General features: G+C 35.9%; 1 protein-coding gene across 21 annotated transcripts in view; it reads right to left on the bottom strand.

Annotated features, from left to right (window-relative positions):
* The window catches only part of LOC110827690 (uncharacterized), a 335660-nt gene that overhangs the window by 78736 nt on the left and 230872 nt on the right, over positions 1-26052 (bottom strand). For 19 of the 21 annotated variants that reach the window (XM_087351718.1, XM_087351723.1, XM_087351722.1 and 16 more), the window contains 12 exons: positions 17047-25149; positions 14951-15250; positions 14547-14861; positions 14286-14446; positions 13912-14166; positions 13582-13789; positions 13277-13377; positions 10014-10141; positions 8027-8247; positions 6401-6475; positions 2780-2884; positions 104-286 (listed from right to left, as the gene is read on the bottom strand). In XM_087351718.1, the coding sequence (XP_087207844.1) occupies positions 104-286; positions 2780-2884; positions 6401-6475; positions 8027-8247; positions 10014-10141; positions 13277-13377; positions 13582-13789; positions 13912-14166; positions 14286-14446; positions 14547-14861; positions 14951-15250; positions 17047-25149 (10155 nt within the window). The remainder of the gene's footprint in view (positions 1-103; positions 287-2779; positions 2885-6400; positions 6476-8026; positions 8248-10013; positions 10142-13276; positions 13378-13581; positions 13790-13911; positions 14167-14285; positions 14447-14546; positions 14862-14950; positions 15251-17046; positions 25150-26052) is intronic. The other 2 variants (XM_087351735.1, XM_087351737.1) reach the window with 2 other exon arrangements.

Here is a 26052-nt window from a genome sequence, read left to right as displayed (position 1 = left end):
AAATATAAAATGTAACCACTGAAAGTACAGAAATCAATGTTTGATATAAACATAACTAAGTGCATAAATGTGTAAGTTAAAGTTTATCTAAGTAAAAAATTACCTTTCACTTCGAGTTTTGCTTTGGTTACTGCCATTCCAATTTCACTGCTTGCCTTACAGACATATGTTCCCTCATCTTCAGTGGTCACTTTCAAGACGGTGCAAGAAGTCTTGTTCTCCTTTATTCTAATTTGTACATTTTTGGTATTTCGTATTGCCTGATCATTACGATACCAAACAATATCTGCAAGATAATAAGTAATGTAATTTATTACTGAAAAGTACATATTTGCTCATATATATTTATATATAATTATGTGATATATTTAATTAAATATATAAAATACAGTTTTATAAATTAACAACCGGAGAAGCCCAACAGACAAAATTCCTCAGATTGCTTGCTGGATATACATTATGGGATATTATGTACAATCAATTAATTATAGATCATTTAGGTATGACTAATAAATTATAAAATATAGAGAAATATAAGTGCAATGGAGAATATATGTGGAATGAATGAAGAACAAGGCTTTGTAAGAAACCATTATTATATAAATCTCAGGGGAAAAAAAACGTTGGGAGGCCTGGAAAAAGATGTGCTGATTAGCACTAAGACTTGGAATAGGCAGTGAACCCTTGATTGTTAAGAAGAAAAAGGTGTACTAAAATTTGGGCTTCACACATTTTTTGTTGTGATTCACCATTTCTCATTAGATTTCACTAAACTATTGAAACACTAAACATCTCAGGGACAAAGAAGGGAATATAAGAAATACATAATTAATGAGCTTGAAACAGAAAGTGAGAATGAGACCTGTACAAAGGGATAAATAAATTTAAGTATGACTAAAATGGAACTAGCTTGGTACAAGATGAGAATTGTGATTTGCCTGCAGAATCCTACAGTATTTTGAATTGCTAGAAGAATGACTTTCTTGCCACCTATTGAATGTATATGGGGTTAATGATGTTAGACATAGTGTTGAGCCATTAAAACTTAGCATAGTTTTTCATGGCTGAAATTGCTATAGAAAAGTTTATAAGGAAAAAATACCACAAACTGTATAAACTTATGACAGAACTAATCTACGCAGAAGGTGAAATGTTAGATCCTGAGATCCAGAAACTTATTAATTCTGTGAGAAATAAAGAAGAACTGCCATAACAGTGGCAGAAGTGTATTATTACTACTATTTACATGAAGGGTGATAAAAACGGACTAGTAATTATTGAGAAATAACACAGTTATCAGCTGCAAGATAAATTTTAACCAACATTCTACTGCAAAAATTAACTCCATTTGTACATAAAATTATTGGGGATCAGTATACATTTTGATCTAATCAATGAACTACTGATCAGATACTCTACATTCATCAGTTATTACAGAAAGAAATTGGAGTGCAGTGGGACAGAACATCAACTACTTGAGAGTTCAAGAAAGCCTATGTCAGTTAGGAGGGAAGTATTAAACAACAATGTCACTCTGTCACTGATTGTGGTATACTCATTAAATTAGTTACAAGGCATTTAAATAAAACCTATAGTAAAGCCTGTTTTGGAAAACATTACTCAAATACATTTCCTATTCACCATGGTCTGAAAAAGGATGTGCTTTATGACCATTACTTTTCAACTATGCTCTGAAATAGGCCATTAGGCAGGCTCAAGAAAATGAAAGAGGACTGAAATTAATGGGACACACCAGCTTCTGATCAGGACAGAAACATAAATATCATACAGAACACATAGAGATTATATGCGATACTAGGGCTTGAAGTAAACACAGAGAAATATATATGTTCATCATTAGAGAACACTGAAGTTCTATTATATGCTACATCTTGAAATGAACGCACAAGACATGTTTATGTCTCATGATCAGCATGTGGAACAACTAATAATATAAAGATATGTAATAAGTGGTACTTAGTGGCTTTTGGAGAATTCTCGATACCATGTCATTCAAAAATGTTTGCTTTCCTGACCACTATCTAGAAATGTATTATAAATATTTGAATGTACAGAATTATGTTACCTGTTGTTCTGATGGGAATGAAATCCATTGTCATTTTAACGAAAGAACACAGATTGAGGGGTTTGAGAATGGGTTGCTGAGCATAATAATTCAATCCAAGAAAACTGAAGTGACAGAAGACTGGGGAAGGTTGCAAAATGAAGAGCTTCATAACTTACATCTTTTACCAAATATTATTAGGATGATCAAATCAAGGAACATGAGATAGATAGGGCCTGTTGTATGCATGGGTAGATGAGATATGTGCACAAAACTCTGGATAGAAAGTCTGAAGGGAAGACCAGTCAGAAGACCTAGGCAAAGATGATAGGATAATATTTAAAACAACCTTTAGGAAACAGGGTGCCTGGGAATGGTCTGGATTGATCTAGCTCAGGGGCAAGATATCCTGATTCAGGTTTTCAAGCTTTTCCTTCATCCTTCCAAGTAAATGCAAGGTAAATATCAAAATAGGCTACAATTATTTACCTTCCAATTCAACATTCACAATTATTCTATCATTTAAAGAGGTGAGAAAATGTCATTACAGAATTCAAGAAATAAACAAGCAGCAAGAATGGGTGGAGTTTAACCTCCAAGCACTCTATATACCTTCATGATACAGTGAGAGAAACAGGATTAAATATTATATATGAATAAAGTTTAACTAGTATAATGGTGCCTGGTGGTAGTTCAATGAAATATAAAACTTACCAGGTGTGGGAGTGCCTGAGAACTGGCATTCAAATGTTACTGCTTCAAGTTCCACAGCTCTGACACCTACAATTTCTTTAACAAATGTTGGTACACACTGGGTAGCTGTGAAATAAATAGGGTGTTTCTTTAAAGTTGATAATTACAGACATATACACATACATTTTAATGTGTTCAAGTCTTTGCATACTGTGGTTTTTCTTAATATAGACTGCATTTCACAGCTGTGAACACTCACATTACACAAACCATATATTAATGTGCATTATTCATATTAATAATTCTAAACCATTATAGTGAACTGTGTTTTATACACACACATACACAAAATGGCCATAAATTTGCAGAAAATTTGAAAAGTAAGTAGTTTCTAATTTATAATAATAATCATAATCATCTGAAGGACGCTTTCATAAAATAAAATTATATAATACATGTGGCACTTGCTAAAAACAATATGTATCCCAGAAATAGCTGCTGCCCTATGTACCTTAGGGACAAGGTCTGTCTCGGGTACATGGAAGTACATACCCCATAAAGTGGTGAATAGACGGGATAATGATGATAATAATAATAATAATAAACTGACAGGAATGTTATTAAGCAGGAAGCAGAGAAGATCTTGAAATACAAGGACCTTCTCATTGAGATACAGAGAATGTGGAACATTCAAGCAAAAATAATTCCAATAGTTATAGGAGCGACAGGAACTGTCTCCAGGTCGCTCAGAAAATATTTGGCCAACATCCCAGGCAAACACAACATCAGGGAACTGCAGAAGACCGCCATTTTGGGAACTTCAAACATCATCCGAAAGACGCTTTCATAAAATAAAATTATACAATACATGTGGCACTTGCTAAAAACAATATGTATCCCGGAATAGCTGCTGCCTTATGTACTTTAGGGACAAGGTCTGTCTCGGGTACATGGAAGTACATACCCCATAAAGTGGTGAAGAGATGGGATAATAATAATAATAATCCATGGCGTAACAGCCCTCTGAGAGCTAAAGCCAACTAGCTGGCTGCTGGCCTCACATTCACATGCCCAAGCAGAGGTGAACGATCATCCAATCAGATATAGGGTGACGTGTGGTTAGCACAATGAATCCCCCAGCCATTGCTAGTTTTCATGACCGGATTACGCTACCCATTGTAGCTCCCCAATTTCCTCACGATGCTGGGTTGGCATCAGTCCCATACACTGGTCAAAAATCTCAAGAGAAATTTCTTTCCCTGAGACTAAAACCAGCGCGCATTCCATCACCGGTCCGAAGCATGATGCCTCAGACCACATGGCTACAGCGCGGGACAGTTATTCATTTATAACACATACAAATAACTTATGTACTACAACACAGTCACACAACATTCATGTTTCTTCACATGTGGTCAAGGAAGTTCATAAGTGTTTGCATGTGTTATAAATAAATAATTACAAGCCTTTCAAACTGGCTGCTAATTTATGGACACCTGGTGTGTGTGCATGTGCATAACTTTCAGATGACCTAATAACCTAATATTAATAAACAGCTAGTTGCTAATCAAAATGTATAGTGCAATACATATAATGTAAGTGTTCATGCTTGTATAACTTACATGTTGTAGGCTTCAATTAAATTTTATGAAGATGGTCATACAATGCTGTAAATTTATGGGGACAAGTGACTTCATATATAAGAATTCTGGAAAGAATGTAAATAAGAATAATATTATGAAGAATTGTCCTCCATTGTTAAAGTGGAGAGCATCTGCTAACAGCCACTATAAACAATAGAGTTTTGGCATTTGATATGTTTGCTCTAAATTGTTTCCAGTTTCTGACCAATTCATATCACATTTACAAGTTGAGTCACCTACCTATTGACTAGAGTTGTTCAAGTAGCCTGCTTCACAAAACAGCTTCCTGATCAGTGGTCTAAGTGATACATGAAACAGCAAACATGCTATTAATTTGTTATAATTTGGAACATTTGTAAAAATCCAAATGTAGGCATTCAAAAACATAATACAATTAAAACCAAACAGGTCAAATTAAGACAAAGACATTCAACAATTAAATTGTTACATACAATTTATTTAGTTCTAAATATATTAACCAACCTAAGCACAGACTAATTTTTAAAAGCACAGGTTTAGTAATTTATGGGGCAGAAGGATAAGTATAACTGGAATGAAGGCACTGTGGTGTTATAATCTGAAGTCGGGGTAAGATATGCTGATAAAGTTCCCAAATGTAGTTTTTATAAGTTCTTTTGAGTCAGTGATAGTGTATACAATATAAAAGACCTAGCCAGTAACTTAAGATCCCAAAGTCATCTGCACTACAACCATTAGCCTTGATGTGTGATGTGGCAGTACACAACATGATGAAGCTATGCTGTACCTGACACTGTACAATGAACATCTTCATCACTGTGCTCATCATCAGAAACCACAAATGCAGCTGCCAATCCCTGTCCATCTGTTGTCATGCATTGACTCTCCAACAACAAGAATTCCTGAAGCTCTTCTTGACTGTCAGCCATATGAAGCTGATGGAAGCTAGCTGGATCCAGTTCACGTGGCTCAAGAGGATACATTGTGGGATCTACAGGTACAGTGTACCATGCATTTGTACGCATGGGACTAAGAACAGGGATCTTTGAACGTGGAAATGTCTGGTACTTTGTCTGCAAATTATGGGAAACCATGCTGGCATCTGGCACAGATATGGCTTCACATGATGCAGACAGAAGTTTCACAGCTGAGTGGTCTGGCCTATCTAACTTGCGAAATCCTATGTCATTACTACCACCATTGCAACTACTTTCCATTGAAGGTTCACTGCTCTCCTGAATGGGAGATAAGAGAGATAAATTATTGGCCATTGGAAGAGTTTTTTCGCAGTTTTCATTTTCAGAGACATATATAATTTCCAGCACTTCTTCAGACTTTTCCTTGCGTTCATGGAGGTACAAGATTGGTCGTTCTATAGACACAACTTCTTCAGTATGTTCAAGAATTCCACTCTGACTGTTCTGAATTTCAATGACCTTGCTACTGGCCTGTGAAGTGCTCTTTGTAACACTTGATTGTTTGTCATTGACTGAATCACTTTTTACTACCTCATCAGTGTCAAGAGCTTCTATAGCAGCAGTAATAGATAGCCTGTGTGAGTTCAAATAGTCTGATATTATAAGATGTGCAAAGTCAGACCCAGTGGCAACATTTCTGGTCTCCACATTAGTAATGGTTTCATTTTTGGGTAATGTGATCTGCAGAGATGAATGTAAATTAGCACTGAGGTGATTGTCCTCCTGTAAAGAATGAGGAGGATCCAGCAGGAAAGGAGTTGCAGTAGCAGATGCATGCACAGCTGATTTCACCACTGTAAGTGTGGTGATTGTATTCAGACATTCAGAACAAGAGCTGGCATTAGACACAGAAAGGGAATCATCTGCAACAGACACAGTTCCCAATGAAGTTACACTTCCAACTTGAACCTCAGTTCTCTTCATTATGGAACCATCTTCAACATGCTGACAGTGTGCACTTCCTGTCTCCAAGCTGTCTACAGACATCACATCATTGTCACTACTACCATGCTCTGGCATGCATGTTGTCACAACATCGTTACCTCGTAGCTGTTCCTGAAGTTCCTCCATTTGTGTCACCCATTCAGGCTTGCGGTATTCTTTAGTTCCCATTATGCCTGCCAAGAAATAATTGAAGATAAGTTACAAGCATAAATATGTTATTTGGTAACTCGTAAATATTCCATTTTAATGAATCCATTATAAGCAAATGTTTCTCATACTGTGATCATTTTTCTGATGATGTAACCTATATTGGGTTCAAATGTACCAAAATCAGTACCTCAAATATACAATATTTCTGGATATAAGTCTAAATAAGTTACTTGTAGAACATATTATTATTTCATCAGAATTATAAAAACTCCAAAACTAAAGAATGACCTACCAACCAAATGGCTAATGACTAAACTACACCCATGCAAACAAGCAGAAAATAAATCCCATACTAAATATAGTGTGCTATTGTCTAAAGTTTCTTCACATAAATAATAAATCAGTCTAAAAAGTATACATATTCAGTTAATGTTATGTAAACTGTATGAAAGTGGCTGTGGATTGTGAGAGGTACTGTGTGGATGGATGTCATGTTGGCAATGCAAAATGTTTGCTTGCTTGTGGAAGAGGCAGAACGAGTGGAGAAACAGGTTTGTAGGGCCAGCAACATAAGTTATCTCCCGAACAGCACAACTTATAGCTGGAAACAAAAGCAGGAATATGATTATGAAATTAAAAAACTGTCATTTAGAAAGAGAGATATTAACCAAACATCACATATAATATCACCATTGCTTCTGCAAAGACAATAAGTATACAAGATGTAACAACTGAATAAGTTTCAAACTATTCGGATAAAGAAAAACAAAGGAGCCTTTTCCTGTAACATTTAAAAACTAAAGCATACATAATTTTACATAGCAGCTGTAGAAATAATTACCTACTTTCAGATTTGACACAATACTGCACATTTAAGGTAAATATATATAAGCCTATAAATAATATGACATTTCCATATTTTAGCAACAGTAATTTATTTTTTACAAAACCTTTTTTCTTTATAGACAACTGCAGATAAAGTGAATACAAGCATAGCATTAATGAAACTTGACAGGCAATGAAAGATCTTTAACAGCAACATAAGTTATCTCCCGAACAGCACAACTTATAGCTGGAAACAAAAGCAGGAATATGATTATGAAATTAAAAAACTGTCATTTAGAAAGAGAGATATTAACCAAACATCACATATAATATCACCATTGCTTCTGCAAAGACAATAAGTATACAAGATGTAACAACTGAATAAGTTTCAAACTATTCGGATAAAGAAAAACAAAGGAGCCTTTTCCTGTAACATTTAAAAACTAAAGCATACATAATTTTACATAGCAGCTGTAGAAATAATTACCTACTTTCAGATTTGACACAATACTGCACATTTAAGGTAAATATATATAAGCCTATAAATAATATGACATTTCCATATTTTAGCAACAGTAATTTATTTTTTACAAAACCTTTTTTCTTTATAGACAACTGCAGATAAAGTGAATACAAGCATAGCATTAATGAAACTTGACAGGCAATGAAAGATCTTTAAAGTATTGTGTTTGACATATGGAAGATGACTACATATACAAACAGATCATTCAAATGTGTCACTGACATACCTTCAACCACAAGCTCAGTTGAAGAAATGGCAACCCCAAATTCATTCTCAGCTACACATGTAATTTCTCCTGTATCATCAGGAAATACTTCAGGAATTGTCAGTACTGAAGTACCATCCTCATACTCTTCTACCTGGAAATCCCTAGAGGGAAGAACTTCAGTACCTTGTTTATGCCACCTCACTTTGGGCTTTGGCTTACCATCCACTTTTACCTCCATCCTGCAATAACACAAGATACTATGAATATTGCCATACGTTGAACACGTATAACATAGCCTACCTGCCAAAAACAGTAATTTAACCCATAGTTTTTGTATAAGTGTGGAAGCTGGGCTCTCTCTTCCTCAGGAAGGACTGTAAATTAGGATTATTTACATAAACTGTAAAGAGACAGGAAATAACAGCACTATGGTAGATATTACATAATTTGTACTCTTCATCATATATAATTAAGGTAAATAAATTGAGAAGGATGAGATAAGCAGGACTTAAAACATACATGCAGAAGTGACAAATGATCAGGAAGAAGCCACATCAGATACAAAAAATAATATTAAAGTAGATTTGGAAGAAATACTATGTAAAGGTGGGGCCTGGAATGAACTGGTTCAGGATAGGATATAATAGTGGGTTTCTGTGTGTTGAGATTCATCTTTCTCCCTACTTCCCTAATAAGGTAGTCTCCTAGCCCTGACAATTTTATAATGGAGTTTTACCTACAACAGGCAAGGTACACAAATAGAAGACAAGGAAAAGTAAGTAGATCTGGAATTCAAATTACAGGTAATCAGTTTAATTGTTAACATTTGTGTTCAGTATCCAAATATCAAGGACAAGGTACACTACAACTTCTATCTTATAAACCTGTCTTTAATTAAGACATTCTAGTATCAGGATTCAGTGACTGTTACAGGTATTACAAAACATAATATTTACAAAATATTAAGTATAAAATTTGTGTTGATGGTATATTTCCATATCAGATCCATTTCTGCATGTTTAATTCATATACATAATGAAGAATTCTGGTGACAGGCAGCAGTTTTGCTTCATATATCTTTCAATACTTGCCTAAATTCATAAATTCCTGATTTCACCTTTACAGATATTATGTTGCTTTTATGTATTTTTCATAATGCTGTAATTAAATGATTATGGACATTACCATCTTTGAATATGTAAATTAATTTTTTGTCATTAAAATTACCAAAGTTTGGAATATAGAGCCCAAGTTGATCTTAAATAAACAACCCCATCCCCACACTCTTGTAGGTTTACCGGTTATTAAGTTATTTAAGAACTCTGTTACTACTACAGAGGTTTTACAATAATTAAAGGGAACACATAACAATCATAAATGGTAAGTAAGTAAGGTTTTTACAGGAAGCAGTCATGGTCTATTTAAATATGCAATCCTGGCATTTGCCTGAAAACACAAAAAAAAGTTTCAGGCAGGAGATCTTACAATTTGTGATTGACACACCTTCCATTCACAAACCTAGAGCAGTAAAGTTTTAGGCAATCAAGGACATGGTCCCTGGTGATGGAGACAATGGCAATCTCTGAAAACTGGATTTTTGCTCCATAATGATGTGGATAATAATTTCAGAATTTATACACTTTCAGAACATTATTGTTACACCAACTGGTCTGATACCCTTTTGTTAACATTCATCATGGGCAGCAGGGGATATAAACCGCTGTACTATGGGGCTGCCAGCCAGATTTTAGCTCCAAAGTTAATGGTTTAGCAGTATGATAGTGTAATGCATTGTTTGCTGGGCCTGTGACACATTGTCAATAAAGGTTAATGAATAGATCCTCCATTCTGAAGTTACATTTGTGTTTATGCTCAAATTTTGCTACATACTCTTCATTATGCCATATATGTTCCAAAATAAAAGCAGTTATACACATCAGTGAGTTCCTATAGCCTGAAATAAAACTAAACATTCAAATGCATCAAACAAGATGCTTAGTCTTACCTGATAAGCTCTCCATCACGAGAAAGATACAAGTTTTGTAATGAAGTGATATACTTTGGAGCCCTTCCTTCTTCTTGTTGAGGAACTTCAATGTTCAGTTTCTCTTCCGAAACCTTGGACACAGTTTCCTAAAACATAAATATGTAACATCACATCTGAAGACTAATCAGTCAATGAGAAAAGTACAGAAGAAAGACACCAATAACAGAAAGATTGTACATGACCTGTAGGAAGTTACTGATGTTAATCTTTTACACGACATTACTATTCTTTGTACTTCAGCAATCTACTAACTTAGCAGGCTACTGCCAAGATCTGACCCCTTTCCAATAGATGGACAAAGTGCAAAATAATGTATGAAGTAAGTAGATCTGCCTCATACATTATTCAAATAATTCTGAACATGTGGATGCATACAAGTTCAAACATCTGCATACAGACTGGCTCTGGGGCCCATCCAGCCTCCTTCCTATTCAGTGGGTTCCAGGCATATTTTCCCTGTAGGTAAAGCATAGTCATTGTCTTTGTCCATTCACCTCCTTCTAATGTGAAGTTCAAGAAAGCTTCAGAACTATACCACCTCTCCCCACAAGTGCCACCATGGCTGTAGTGGGACAACTTTACTATGTGAATGCATATTTTGTTTTTATTGTAAGAGAATGATGCAAAAAATCATTATCAAGCAGTTATAAGATTCAAATAAGAGACAAAATTTGGAAGGAATGTATATCACTTATTCAAACAGCTTGTTACAAGATTAATCAGTTTAAACTGCAAAAAAACCACCCTTCACAAACTCAATGGATACGACAAAAGAAAATGGCTCCCAGGTTTGTATAAAAACACAAACATTTTTGAGAAATTAATGTTCAGAGTATTTGTAGTAATTAAACTTGTCACGTACAAAATTAGTGTACTTTGCCTCTGAGATTTATATACCAAACATTTTAATATAACATTAAGTATTCAAGGTATTTCTTTGTCCCATAACAAAAATGTTCCTTTTATGTTAATAAAGTACAGGTTCATTCATTTCAACAAGCCCAATATTACAGCTAAAGATATAAACATTGTTAGTATAACCTTTACCATGACAACTATGGCAGTACTAATGCTCCCCAATCTTGATTCCTATGCCATCTTCTTTATCAACAACAAGCAGTGAAATCAGCAGCGTGTTACTGAATATAACCAAGATGAGTTACAAGCACAAACAAGAATTAGCAGAACAATTATGCAACTTCAATGCCCAATTATTTGGTAGAGTGTATGTTCATAGTGCCATGGAATACAGAGGAGGATAAAAGATTGTGAAGGATTTCCTGCACTGAGGCACCACTTCACAATACAGTAGAAAGACGATTAGAAAAAATTAAGTGATATCATGTCTGTTGGCAGCTGCTCTGAGTTTTGACTGTGCGGAAACTGAACATCACCAAGCACCTACATGCTGATTCATAGACTAATACAGTGGAATAAACATCAGCAGAAGCACTTCATTTAATCTATATAGTCAAAATTCAAAATAAACTTAAATCAAAATGTTAATAACTTTATGCTGAAAGAAAATGTGAATGAGCCATGCCACTGAAATAGTTCTGTAAAACAGCTGAAGTCCAAGCACTATGCACAGGAAATTAGTATCCATTACATGCAAATTAAATTATTTATATACTCTGCAATTTGATGACACCTACTTGTCACTAATATTTTGGTGCTGAGAAGAGCTCAGATATCTCTGTTAAATATATTAATTCTGAGCATGCTAAATTTTTAGAGAATTAATAAGAGAAAAGAATAAAATTTTGAGCAGCATAGATATCAATGGTGTTACTTAAACTTTTTTCTTTTAGCATCAATAGATTACATGTTATTAACTGTATATGTATACATATAACATACAAAACATTTATGTAGTGTAAAATCCCAGATCTTTTATTGACAACTATCTACCTCATAAAATAAACCCCACAGTTTTAAAGTAATTGTTCTTAATAAAAATAAATAATGCATCAACCAAATTACTTAAGTCTGTGATAAGTTATTATATTAAATATATTATAATGCAAAATGATAAATAAATAGCTACTGAAACCAATGGTTACTACTCATTTTAAATTAATACAAATCTGAGACATAGCAATTAGAAGTGTCACTAAGTAAATTATTTAAAAATACTGCAAATGAAACACTACCACCGTATATAAGTATTATTTAATATATGATTTTAAAATAGATTTTAGTACAAGAAATCTCATGTATTCCAGCATGTACTTCAGAACACTGGTATAATACATGGTATATCAATCAGTCACAACAAATTCCACAAGCAAACGATAACTGATTGTGTAAATATCAATAAATTACTGAACCTTTTTTTATTAACTGAGACATTATTACTTTAACCTATGAACTGTTCTTGCAATCCTCACTTTCATTTATTTAATTTATTCCATTATCCAATAATTTTCTCTCAAAGATATTATCATTTGTTAACAATGAAACTTCATGTAGTACCTATAATTTTACAAATTGTTGTCACATTATATAAAAATAATTAAGATGTGAACATGAGTTTTGTGAGGGAATACCCTCACTGAACGTTTCAACTATTTATCACAATTTTTATCAAAGCAGCATACAAGCAGTGGTTAGAAAGAATGGTTCATTTGCAATATAAAATAAAAGGATTGGATTGGTTTAGTTTACTTTCGATTCACACAAAAAGAATTACAAAAGTTTACTTGTTGAGATATGGAGGAATCAAGTGATTTTACTGTTTAGTTATTGTACAATACTGTATTACAGTGTAAAAGTAATTTGTTATCACAGGTTTATGACAATTTTTATTAAAAGAATTCTACATAGATAAGTACACTCTCCAAACAACAGTCCAACAATCTATATAAAATATACAGATTCATTTAATTCTGTATTAGTATATGTAAAAGTGTTAATGTAAATAATAAGGATCACCTTTAAGATAATAAGCTCAGTCTTTATAAGCCAACATGTAAAGCATACAAGCTAAACTATCCGATACCACATTAGGCATTACAAAAAACTTTCATAATTATTTTAATGAAACTGCATTTGGATGTGCAAAAAGATGACAATGCACAAAGCATTAAATTCGTTGAATATCAATTATTTGCTCCAATTCCCCTCTTAACTTACAGGTAATTATCCAAACTAAATGACAATGTCATGGTACTACATCATGTGCCATATTCTGCATCATAAATGGACCTCCAATAAATTACCTTCTCAGTCAATAGGTCTTCTTCAGAAACACTTTGTTCCATGACAAGTGACGTGCCAATTGCAGCAGAAGCAATCTCTGCATCAGGTACATACTCATATGCTGTAGAATAAATTAAACACCTGTTAACAATGTGTTTGAAGGAGCTTCTTGTTCAAATGGGACAATACCTAAATATTCAAAAGCATGATGAAGTCTAATTGAACATTTTTTAGTAGGTGGATGAAAATAATCTGTGAAGATTAATACCTGAAAGAAAACTTGGAAAACATCAAACTTTGATCAAATATCAAGTCAAATACTGACCTTCAACAATGAGAGATGCAGCACAAACAGCCTCACCAACTTTGTTAATGGCATGGCAAGTATATTCACCAGCATCCTCAGGGAATACTTCACTGATAGCAAGTTTACATACTCCCTTAGAGTCTTGGTATATTGTAACATCTTTAGCTTCCTTTATTGGTTCATTTTTATGGGACCACATAATTTTGGGAATTGGTTTTCCAGTCACCTGTAGCATTAAGATCAACATAAATTAAAGTGACAAATTTTATAAACACAGCCACATTTCACCATACAGCAAAAAAATAAATGTTACTATCAGTCTGGGATCAAAGAACTAAATAAACTAACCTGACATGTAAAACGTACTTCTTCTCCATCCATCACACGGACATTAGCCAGTTTTTGGACAAAGGTGGGGGACACAAGTTCTGCTACATCCTCCCATTCTGTGTCAGGCACAACATTAAGTGTAGCAGTGCAAGTCACAGATCCAGCAACATTCTCTGCTCGACAAGTATAGACGCCAGCATGTTCAGGTAGGACTTCTCTTGTTATTAATACTGAACGGTTATCAGCTGATACCACCCGCAACTCTGGAGATGACTGTTTTGAAAGTGTTATGATTATCATCATGTTTCTTACTAGGTATTGGTACTGTTATATGATATAATGAATCAAGAATATATATATATATATTTTTTTTTTAAGTCAAGAATACTAACCTTGACAGGAACAGAGTGCTGAAACCACTGGAATGAGCAAGTTGGATGAGATTCAACACAAGTCTCCATGATCACAACCTCCCCCTCTGCTACAATTTGGGGTTTCAGAGCTTCGATAAAACGTGGAGGAACCACTTCAGCCATCTCTGGTTCAGGGCCAGCTGAAAATAAAAAGGAAACATGGTGAGATTTCAGGTTCACATGGCAGCAAATGTGAAGATAACTGTCTTCTGGGATGATTAAACATTAGTGAGCTCTTACTTGTAACAGAAATTGTGCCAGAGCTGCGTGCCTCTCCAGCAGGGTTTATTGCACGGACTTCATATTTCCCTCCATGAGGACGAAACACTTGAGGAATGTGTAATGTTGTCTTATGTTCTTGCATCACTATATTTACTTTCTCACTTGGTATTATCTCCTTGCCATTGTGAAACCACTGCACCTCAGGCTTTGGCACTCCTTCAAACTCTGCTTCAAGTGTAACTGCCTCTCCAGTTGGTACCATTTTCGCTTGAACTGGTTTGATGATGTTTGGGGCATGAAGCACTTCTGGTTTAAGTATTGTAAGTGTCTCTTCTGAAAAACAGTAAGTCATGTGTTGCAATTATAAGCATTAAATATTTGCATTTTGTACTTTAAACACTTTGTTCTCTATGTTCACTCACCAACAATGAGGTTAGCTCGACATTCTGCTCGCCCATTAAAATTGGTAGCACAGACAGTATACAGAGTTTGATCCTGCTTGGTTGGCTGCAAAATCTTTAGAGTTGCAATTCCAGTCTGTGGATTATAGCTGATTTCTCGACTCTTTCCTGGCTTCAATTCCTCATTGGAACGGTACCATTTGACTGTAGGTGTAGGGTTACCAACCACTGTGCATTGTAATGTAGCAACTTCTTTAGGTTGCACCACTTGAGGCTTCAGTGGCTGAACAAAGTGAGGAGCCATTCCACTTTCTTCTTTTTCTACATTTTAGAGAAAACATCAATGCCAAATGGAAACACATGAAATCATTTATCTTAAAAATTAACAATAATTCAATTCTCACTGTTCCAAAACCATGCACAATTCATACAACTCTTCACATATATATTCTGTTCTTTACAAGGACATGATATCCCATGTCTGGAAAAAATGACTAGACAGTTCATGCTTTAACATGCTTGTGTACTTTCCAAGTCAAGCCGTTCACATGTGACACAGGTAAATGGTCAAATGCCAGTGACATTTGTTGGCAACACTCTGTTCAGCAATGCCAACTTCGGGTTAATAACCATCATAGGAAAATGTGTGAATAGAAACACAACTTAAACTGATACAAGTATAAATATCAGTTTGCCTTCTTGTGCCTGTAACTATTTTAAGATACCTATTTTCTTACTAAAACTGGATTTTAGAATCAACCAGCAAACATGAGGGGAATAGAGCACTGAAAAAAGTCATGCATATATGATCAATAATTAAACTTACTATGTGTAAAACTAACAGCCATATATTAAACTAATGTATTATACTATGAAAATAATATGCTACATAATGGTTATGTGGATTAAGGAAATGATTCCTGTACAAAGCAAAGCTGAAAGGCAACTGAGACTTTTCCTGGCAATGAGCCCCATGCTGTAGAGGTCAGAACACTAGGGCCAAATGACCTGGCCTTCTGCTCAAGCTATTTAAACACTTGCAACTTTTACTACAGACTTTGTCACTAATTTTAACAGCTAATAAAATATAAGAAGGTTTCTAATATGTTATGCAGTCTTATCACATAGACAAAATATTAGAAAAGCACTAAAGTGTCATATAAGAAAGCACTCTGGGTTAAAAAACACATAAAATAAAACATTGCCCTATTCTAACAACAGGCATGATATTTTATGTGTGATAAATTTTTGCAGAAATTTACAAATCATTTTATATATAGATAATTAGCTATCCTTATCCACTTTTCTTCTGCAACATTTGAATGAAGAAAGCATTTCATCTAAAGTCAACAAAACGTACAGTGGAATATCCCTTAACTGATGCTCACTTAACCAATTGTCCAGCTTAACCAACATTTTTCCAGCGACTTCTTCAGTTATAGTAATTATAATAATCAACATTTCAGTTAGGCCTTTATTTTTTATTTACCTACATAGACAGATATGTTCTACTATTTAAATACTGAAGGGGCTATGTGGCAAAAAACATCCATTATCACCATGCCAGAAAGAAACTTATACTACTTCACTGATTAAATTTAATAACTTCCGTTACATTAATACCACAGTCATTATAGATTACTGTTGTATGATGAAGATTTAATTGATATATCAATGCTATGCTCCATAAATAACAGTGATGACTTTTCACTGCATACTGCATATTTATCACCTTTTACTCATTAATTAGTTTTCCAAATAAAAATGAAAACTACAGATTGAACAACTTTTCAGCTAACTAGCCTACCACATGGTCCCATTTACTGCTGGTTAAGCAGAAGTCCACTGTATACTGACAAAGTAAAAATATTCAATGAAATCAATAGCTAAACCTACAACAATCATTATAAAGTGTAAATAGAAGAATGGCTTAAAATATTGATTGAAACGGATATTTTCCAAACTGTAATTAGACTAAAAACTGATAAGAAATACAGCATTTGTTGACTGAATAACCTGTATGCCATATTTTCATTAAGATAACCACAACTCCAAAGAAACAGTAGTCATGCACGTCACATCATCAAACACTGCTACAGACACACACTGAGACATACCTATAACGACAAGATTGGCCATTGAAGTTGCAACACCTGCAGGGTTAGAGGCCTGACAAGTGTAGTTTCCAACATCATCTGGAGTGACATCGCTGACCTCAAGTGTAGCGGTGGATGCAAACACTTTAAAAACTGTACGAGATGTTGGTTGAATTTCTACTCCATTATGATACCATGTCAGTTCAGGGAATGGATAACCATCAACTTTGCATGTGAATAGTGCATTCTTGTTATGTTCAGCAATTACTGGTTGCAAACGTTGAATGAAGCGAGGTGGGAGAGTCTTTGTTGATGAACTTGTGACTTCAGCAGCTGTCTCCTGTACCAAAGAATGACTCACTGTATGTCGATCCTCACGCACCTTAACATCCTCTACCACTGGTTCCTCTGGTAAGTATATCACACTTTCAGTCACTCGTTTGGCAGTTATTATCTCTAGTTCTCTTAAGGGTCTATCCTCATCCTCCGAAACAGATATTCTCCTAACCTGTGCCACCTTCCTCTTTGAAACTGTGTCCACTTTCATCTCTTTCTGCCAAATTTCCTGTGTCTCTTCGGTTTCTTTACTCTCTTCTGAAGCAAGCACTGGTTTTGGCCTGAGAACAAGTTGCTTTTGTATGGTTGAAAGAGTAACTTGTGCCTCTGATTTATTCTCTGCAGTGTATTCTTCTCCCTTATCCTCAACCTGAACAGGTTTCAATTCCGGTAACTCTGGTTTCTTTTTCCCCAAAACTACTCCTATTATTTCTGGTATGGATTCCTCAGAAATTGGTACAGAGACTGTATCTCCAGACAGTAGTGCCTTTTCTCTTCTCCAAGGTGCAACTCTCTTCTCCTCAGGTACCTCCACAAGTTTGGTTTGATCAGTAGCTTGAATTGGTTGTGTAATTTCTTCTAATCCCTCTGCATGCTTGGCTGGCTTTGGCTGTGGATCCTTTGCTTTCTTTCTGCGCCATGGAAGTTCAGTTTTCTCAGGTGACTTTTCCTTTTCAATTTGAGATTCATCATTCAGCTGTATGGGTTCTGGCGTTTCTATTAAAACAGATATCAATTTGATGTCTTCTTTCTCATTTTCTGGCTGTTCTTTCTTAGAAATTTGTTTTAACTTGACCTCTTCCTTATCTTCTTCTGGTTTCTCTTTCCTTGAAATAGGTTTCAACTTTACCTCTTCCTTCTCTTCTTCTGGTTTCTCTTTCCTTGAAATAGGTTTCAACTTTACCTCTTCCTTCTCCTCTTCTGGTTTCTCTTTCCTTGAAATAGGTTTCAACTTTACCTCTTCCTTCTCTTCTTCTGGTTTATCTTTCCTTGAAATAGGTTTCAACTTTACCTCTTCCTTCTCCTCTTCTGGTTTCTCTTTCCTTGAAATAGGTTTCAACTTTACCTCTTCCTTCTCCTCTTCTGGTTTCTCTTTCCTTGAAATAGGTTTCAACTTTACATCTTCCTTCTCTTCTTCAGGCTTTTCTTTCTTTGGGATTGGTTTTAACTTGACCTCTTCCTTATCTTCTTCTGGTTTCTCTTTCCTTGAAATAGGTTTCAACTTTACCTCTTCCTTCTCCTCTTCTGGTTTCTCTTTCCTTGAAATAGGTTTCAACTTTACAACTTCCTTCTCTTCTTCAGGCTTTTCTTTCTTTGGGATTGGTTTCAACTTTACCTCTTCCTTCTCTTCTTCTGGTTTCTCTTTTCTTGAAATAGGTTTCAACTTTACCTCTTCCTTTTCTTCTTCAGGCTTTTCTTTCTTTGGGATTGGTTTCAACTTTACCTCTTCCTTCTCTTCTTCTGGTTTTTCTTTCCTTGAAATAGGTTTCAACTTTACCTCTTCCTTCTCTTCTTCTGGTTTCTCTTTCCTTGAAATAGGTTTCAATTTCACATCTTCCTTCTCTTCCACAAGTTTCTCTTTTGTTGGAATAGATTTCAATACAACTATTTCTTTCTCCTCCTTTTCCTCTGGCCTTTCCTTCCTTTTAATGGGTTTCAGTGTTATCTCTCCTATCTCTGGAGACTGAAGTTTCTCACTTGGGATGGGTTTCAGCTCCACCTTCTCTCCCTGTTCAATATCACTGGATATTTCTCTGTGAACTGGTTTAAGTGTGACTACTTCTGGCTGTGTTGCTTCTTTTATAGGTTTCTTGCCTCGGCGCCACGGAACTTCCGACTTACATGGTAATTCTTCTTCTTCTTCTGGCTTATCTTTCCTTGCAATAGGTTTCAACTTGACATCTTCCTTTTCTCCTTCGGGCTTTTCTTTCTTTGGTATTGGTTTCAACTTCACCTCTTCCTTCTCTTCTTCTGGTTTCTCTTTCCTTGAAATAGGTTTCAATTTCACATCTTCCTTCTCTTCTAAAGGCTTTTCTTTCTTTGGGATTGGTTTCAACTTTACCTCTTCCTTCTCTTCTTCTGGTTTCTCTTTCCTTGAAATAGGTTTCAACTTCACCTCTTCCTTCACTTCTTCTGGTTTATCTTTCGTTGAAATAGGTTTCAACTTTACCTCTTCCTTTACTTCTTCCGGTTTCTCTTTCCTTGAAATAGGTTTCAACTTGACCTCTTCCTTTTCTTCTTCTGGTTTATCTTTCCTTGAAATAGGTTTCAACTTTACCACTTCCTTCTCTTCTTCTGGTTTCTCTTTCCTTGAAATAGGTCTCAACTTTACCTCTTCCTTCTCTTCTTTTGGTTTCTCTTTCCTTGAAATAGGTTTCAACTTGACTTCTTCCTTCTCTTCTTCTGGTTTTTCTTTCCTTGAAATAGGTTTCAACTTTACATCTTCCTTCTCTTCCACAAGTTTCTCTTTTGTTGGAATAGACTTCAATACAACTATTTCTTTATCCTCCTTTTCGTCTGGTATTTCCTTCCTTTTAATGGGTTTCAGTGTTATCTCTCCTATCTCTGGAGACTGAAGTTTCTCACTTGGGATGGGTTTCAGCTCCACCTTCTCTCCCTGTTCAACATCACTGGATATTTCTCTGTGAACTGGTTTAAGTGTGACTACTTCTGGCTGTGTTGCTTCTTTTATAGGTTTCTTGCCTCGGCGCCACGGAACTTCCGACTTATATGGTAATTCTTCTTCTTCTTCTGGCTTATCTTTCCTTGAAATAGGTTTCAACTTTACCTCTTCCTTTTCTTCTTCAGGTTTTTCTTTCTTTGGGATTGGTTTCAACTTGACCTCTTCTTTCTCTTCTTCTGATTTCTCTTTCCTTGAAATAGGTTTCAATTTCACATCTTCCTTCTCTTCCACAAGTTTCTCTTTTGTTGGAATAGACTTCAATACAACTATTTCTTTCTCCTCCTTTTTCTCTGGCCTTTCCTTCCTTTTAATGGGTTTCAGTGTTATCTCTCCTATCTCTGGAGACTGCGGTCTCTCACTTGGGATGGGTTTCAGCTCCACCTTCTCTCCCTGTTCAACATCACTGGATATTTCTCTGTGAACTGGTTGAAGAATGACTACTTCTGGCTGTGTTGCTTCTTTTATAGGTTTCTTGCCTCGGCGCCACGGAACTTCCGACTTATATGGTAATTCTTCTTCTTCTTCTGGCTTATCTTTCCTTGAAATAGGTTTCAACTTTACCTCTTCCTTTTCTTCTTCAGGTTTTTCTTTCTTTGGGATTGGTTTCAACTTGACCTCTTCTTTCTCTTCTTCTGATTTCTCTTTCCTTGAAATAGGTTTCAATTTCACATCTTCCTTCTCTTCCACAAGTTTCTCTTTTGTTGGAATAGACTTCAATACAACTATTTCTTTCTCCTCCTTTTTCTCTGGCCTTTCCTTCCTTTTAATGGGTTTCAGTGTTATCTCTCCTATCTCTGGAGACTGCGGTCTCTCACTTGGGATGGGTTTCAGCTCCACCTTCTCTCCCTGTTCAACATCACTGGATATTTCTCTGTGAACTGGTTGAAGAATGACTACTTCTGGCTGTGTTGCTTCTTTTATAGGTTTCTTGCCTCGGCGCCACGGAACTTCCGACTTATATGGTAATTCTTCTTCTTCTTCAGGCTTTTCTTCCTTTGTAATTGGTTTCAACTTTACCTCTTCCTTCTCTTCTTCAGGTTTTTCTTTCTTCGGGATTGGTTTCAACTTCACCTCTTCCTTCTCTTCTTCTGGTTTCAATTTCCTTGAAATAGGTTTCAACTTTACATCTTCCTTCTCTTCTAAAGGCTTTTCTTTCTTTGGGATTGTTTTCAACTTTAACTCTTCCTTCTCTTCTTCTGGTTTCTCTTTCCTTGAAATAGGTTTCAATTTCACATCTTCCTTCTCTTCTAAAGGCTTTTCTTTCTTTGGGATTGGTTTCAATTTCACATCTTCCTTCTCTTCTTTTGGTTTCTCTTTCCTTGAAATAGGTTTCAACTTTACCTCTTCCTTCTCCTCTTCTGGTTTCTCTTTCCTTGAAATAGGTTTCAACTTTACATCTTCCTTCTCTTCTTCAGGCTTTTCTTTCTTTGGGATTGGTTTCAACTTTACCTCTTCCTTCTCTTCTTCTGGTTTCTCTTTCCTTGAAATAGGTTTCAATTTCACATCTTCCTTCTCTTCCACAAGTTTCTCTTTTGTTGGAATAGATTTCAATACAACTATTTCTTTCTCCTCCTTTTCCTCTGGCCTTTCCTTCCTTTTAATGGGTTTCAGTGTTATCTTTCCTATCTCTGGAGACTGTGGTCTCTCACTTGGGATGGGTTTCAGCTCCACCTTCTCTCCCTGTTCAACATCACTGGATATTTCTCTGTGAACTGGTTGAAGAGTGACTACTTCTGGCTGTATTGCTTCTTTTATAGGTTTCTTACCTCGGCGCCACGGAACTTCAGACTTACATTGTAATTCTTCTTCTTCTGGCTTCTTTTCTGCCACAAGAGAAGATATGGGTATTTCCTCTTTGGTAGGTACTTCTATATCTGTAACAGGTTTCAGCGGTTTATACTGAATTTCATTTGTTTCGTTCTCTGGCTTTTCTCTTTTTGGAATAGGTTTCGGAACAACTTGTTCCATCTGTGGCTTCTCTTTAGAAACAGGTTTCAGTTTTATATTTTCTTCTTGCTCATCTCTCTGTAGTATTTGTTCTTTGTGGATAGGTTTGAGCACAACTTTCTCAGGTTGTAAATCCTCTTTTTTGGATTTCTTACCTCTCTGCCAAGGCAGTTCATATTTAACTTGCGATTTATTTGCTTCTTCAAGTTTCTTTTCGTCTTCTGGTTTGTCTTTAGATACAGGTTTCAGGATAACTTGTTCAGGTTCAGGTGCCTTTTCTTCTAGTCTCTTGCCTCTATCTGATGGTACCTGAGATCTCTCCTTTACTGTATCTTCAATTTGCATTTGTCTAGGAACTGTCTCAGGTCTATCCTCTCTGTGCCACGGAAACTCTGATTTCAGGAAAGGTTTGTCTTCTATTGGTTGTTCTTGATCTGTTAACTGAACTGGCACAAGTTGTTTCCTTTCTTGTCCCTGTGAATGCCCTTGTGGTTTCTTGAATAGTACATCATTTCCAGGGGTGCCAGTACTTGGTAATTTAACAGAATCTGTAATTTTCTCAACTTCTTCCTGTTTTTGCTCATTGATCATTGTGACATCTTCCACTTCCTGCCATGGTGTTCGTGAGAGTTGTTTGTCAGTATCCTGGGTCGCTTTCATTGATACTGACTCCTCTGAAATAACTGTTTTTTCTGTAGCTTCATGTGGTTTAACAACATCTGCCCTTTCTGGTCCCAACTTCTGTATTGCTTTCAGATCAACTCCTTCTGTTTCAGATGGTATGTGTATTTTTGAGGACTTTTTCACTGGCTTCAATTGCACTTCTTGCAGTTGCTTATTCTGAGGTTCCTTCTTTTCTTTTGGGGCTTTCTTCAGTGCAATAGCCTCTTGAGTCCATGGTACCAGTTTAGGAATTTTGGTCTGTTCCCCTATTTCTGTTTTTGAAAATCTCTGCGTTGTGTCCTCTGTAATCTGTTCCTTTGTTGTTGCCTCAATAATTAGCAAGCTAGAATCTTCTTCTACCCTAGTTTTCTGGAACCTTTCTTGTTTTTGTAAAGTTGTATCTTTCGTTCTTTCAGTTTGCAGCAAAGCTATATCTTCTTCCACTGATCTTGTTATTGGACTCTCTTGGAGTTTCCTATCAATGACTCCAGATTTTTCAGGTTTCATCTTCTCAGGGTGAGCTTCTTCAGCCTCTTCAGGAGCCAGAGTGTCTCTTTGAACAGGATGCAGTGTAATACCTGCAGGCTTTTCTGGTCCTTGTAGTTTCCTTCCGATAGGCTGTAGATCAACATGCTCCAGTTCTTCCTTTGGAATGTCTTTCTGGTTTAGTTTGGTTGGCTTCAGCTGCACCTCCTCCAGTTTCTGTTTTTCAGGTTCCTTAGATTTATTTGGAGTTTTCTTTAACCTAATGGCCTCCTGGGTCCATGGTATATGTTCAGGAAGTTTTGTCTGTTCTTCTATCTCAGTTTCTGACAATCTCTGAGTTGTGTCCTCTTGTGATCTCCAAGGTGCTGCGATCTGTTCTTCTGGAGTTTCCTTCACTCTGTCTTTTGTTTGTAAAGATGCAATTTGGGATCTCTGAATATGTAGTAAGGTCACATCTTCTTCTTCTGTTCTTGTTTCTAGATTCTCTTGAGGTTTGCCCTCATTTACTATTAGTTTTTCAGGTTTTGTCTTGCCTTCAACCTGTAAAGGAGTCAGTGAGTCTCTCTTAACAAGATGCAAGGTACTACCATCAGATTTTTCAGGCTCCTGAGGCCTTTTCTTCACAGGATGCAAATCAACATGTTCAATTTCTTCTTTAGAATGCTCTTTATGGATACGTTTTGTTGGTTTTAGCTGTACATCCTCAAGTGTTTCTTTTTTAAGTTCTTTTCTTTGAACTGGTGGCCTCTTCAGTTTAACAGTTCCTTTTGTCCAAGGTAGAAGCCCTGGCTTCTGAACTTGCCCATCCTCTGTTCTTACATGCTGCATTTCATCCTTTCTTGTCTCTTCCATTTCAATAATTTCATCCACAGATCCATCAATCTGAAGTAATGTTGTATCATCTTCTCCTAACTTCATTACTCTAGATTCTTCTGGTACTTCTCTCTCACTAGGTTTGGGTACTTCTTTTCTTACTGGCTTTAGAGTTATAGAGTCTGGTTGGTCAATATCTTGTTTCTCTCGTGTTGAAGGTTTCAAATCAACCTGTTCAAGTTCTTCTTTTGGAATTATTCTTTTCTCCGTTTTTGTGGGTTTTAGTTGTACAGTTTCAAGATTTTCCACCTGTGGCACTTTCATTTCTCTTGGTGCTTTTTTAAGTCTGACAGCCTCCTGAGTCCATGGAATTGGTTTGGGTAATTCCTCATCAATATGAGGAGTTATTCCTTTCTTTTCCTGACTGTGGAATGTTTGTCTGCCTGCTTCTTCTTCAGTCTTATTAATATCCATTATTATGGTGTCTTCCTGCTCTGTTAGATTAAGTACTGTATCTTTCAATCTCGGTGTTCTTTCTTGCTTAGGAATTTGCTTTGACGGTAGTTGTTCTAATGCTTCAGGCAACTCCTTCTGTCCTTTCTTTAAATGTTTCAGTTTAATTTCATCTGTCTCATCTGAATGATGTTTCTCTTTCTGAGTTGGTCTTAACGTTATATCTTCTGGTTTGCTTTGGTCGCCTAATTGTCTGTTGATGGGCTTTAGATCCACACCTTCCAGTTTTTCTCTTGGAATTTCCTTTTTCTCTCTCTTTGTTGGTTTCAGTTGTATTTCCTCGAGATGTTCTTTTTCGGGCTCTCTCCTTTCCTTTGGAGCTCTCTTTAACTTCACATTTTCTTGAGTCCATGGTGTGATAGACTTTGGAGCACCTGGGTAAATTTCACCATCAATTGGTTTACTTTCCGTGGACCTGTCTCTAGATGCATGGCGCCACGGTGTTGCATTTTGTCTGCTTTGATGTTGTCTACTTTTTCTCCATGGCAATGTCTCATCTCCTTGAGGAATTGCTGTCTCATTCAAATTTTCACTGACTTCATCATCTGCTGATCCAGCACCATCAATTTCAAATTGCTGACCTAGTCCTCCCTTAGAAGACCTTGGAATACCTCTTGTTTTGCTAACTATACTGTCCTCTTTTTCATCCGAGACAGGTGTTCCATAGGCTAACTTGTGTTGTCCTGAAAGTTCAAGATACACTTTATTTGTGCATCTGGCTGATTGTGGTCAGAACATATAATGACAAGCACACACACACACACAATACATAAGGTTGTAGTAAGAATCACACAACAAACTTTGGAACACAGAAACAAATATCTGTGAAACTAATGTGTCTTGAAACTGTAGAACTGTGTCCGAATTATGTCAGCATTATTTCACATTGCCCATTAATGAGGATCTTATCAGACCCAGTTCATTTTACCTAGTGGGCCAAATACACAGAACTCTGTGAGAAACTTTTTAATAATTATTTTAATGTTTTTCACCTCCAGTATTTTATACCTATTAATACTCCAAATATTTGCACACAGACATCCACCCTGAATTATTGTTTCTTAGATCTGTGACACTTTCTCAACAACATGGGGCATACAATGTTGAATATAAAACTGAATGTAAATAATGAGTTACAAAGGATATGGAAATGGTCATGGTCTGTTCTAGGTTACTATATGCTAGGGAGGCTGCTAAAATAAACCATGAAAAAACGTCAGTCTGCATAGCAATTTAGAATGCCTGGCTGAATAAATTAAAAGTAATGTTATAAAATTTCAAGTGACAGTATAATAATCTGTGAAATGCAACGAAAGGCCACTGCTCCATCTACTTAAATTGTACTTCTGTATGCACTACAAAAAGTGAGTCAATACAGACTACATAGAAAACACTATGATTGTGGGGAGTAGAGTTTAATGCAAGATTATATACATGTGACTATGTAACTTTTTATAATGAGCAAATGTACTAATACAAGTATATATTTTGTATGACCAGCTTTCATCTTCCAAAGTTTGTGCTGCACCGCACAACAGCCAACAGATTTTATAGCAGCAGTAAATGATCATTATTAAGACCAACAA

The sequence above is a fragment of the Zootermopsis nevadensis genome, unplaced genomic scaffold, assembly GCF_977971745.1.
Source record: "Zootermopsis nevadensis isolate Lab colony 2312 unplaced genomic scaffold, Znev_1.0 Znev_ptg000020l, whole genome shotgun sequence".
Taxonomy (NCBI): Eukaryota; Metazoa; Arthropoda; class Insecta; order Blattodea; family Termopsidae; genus Zootermopsis; species Zootermopsis nevadensis.
The sequence above is the reverse complement of the archived record's forward strand: the minus strand, read 5'-3'. Positions and strand labels throughout refer to the sequence as shown.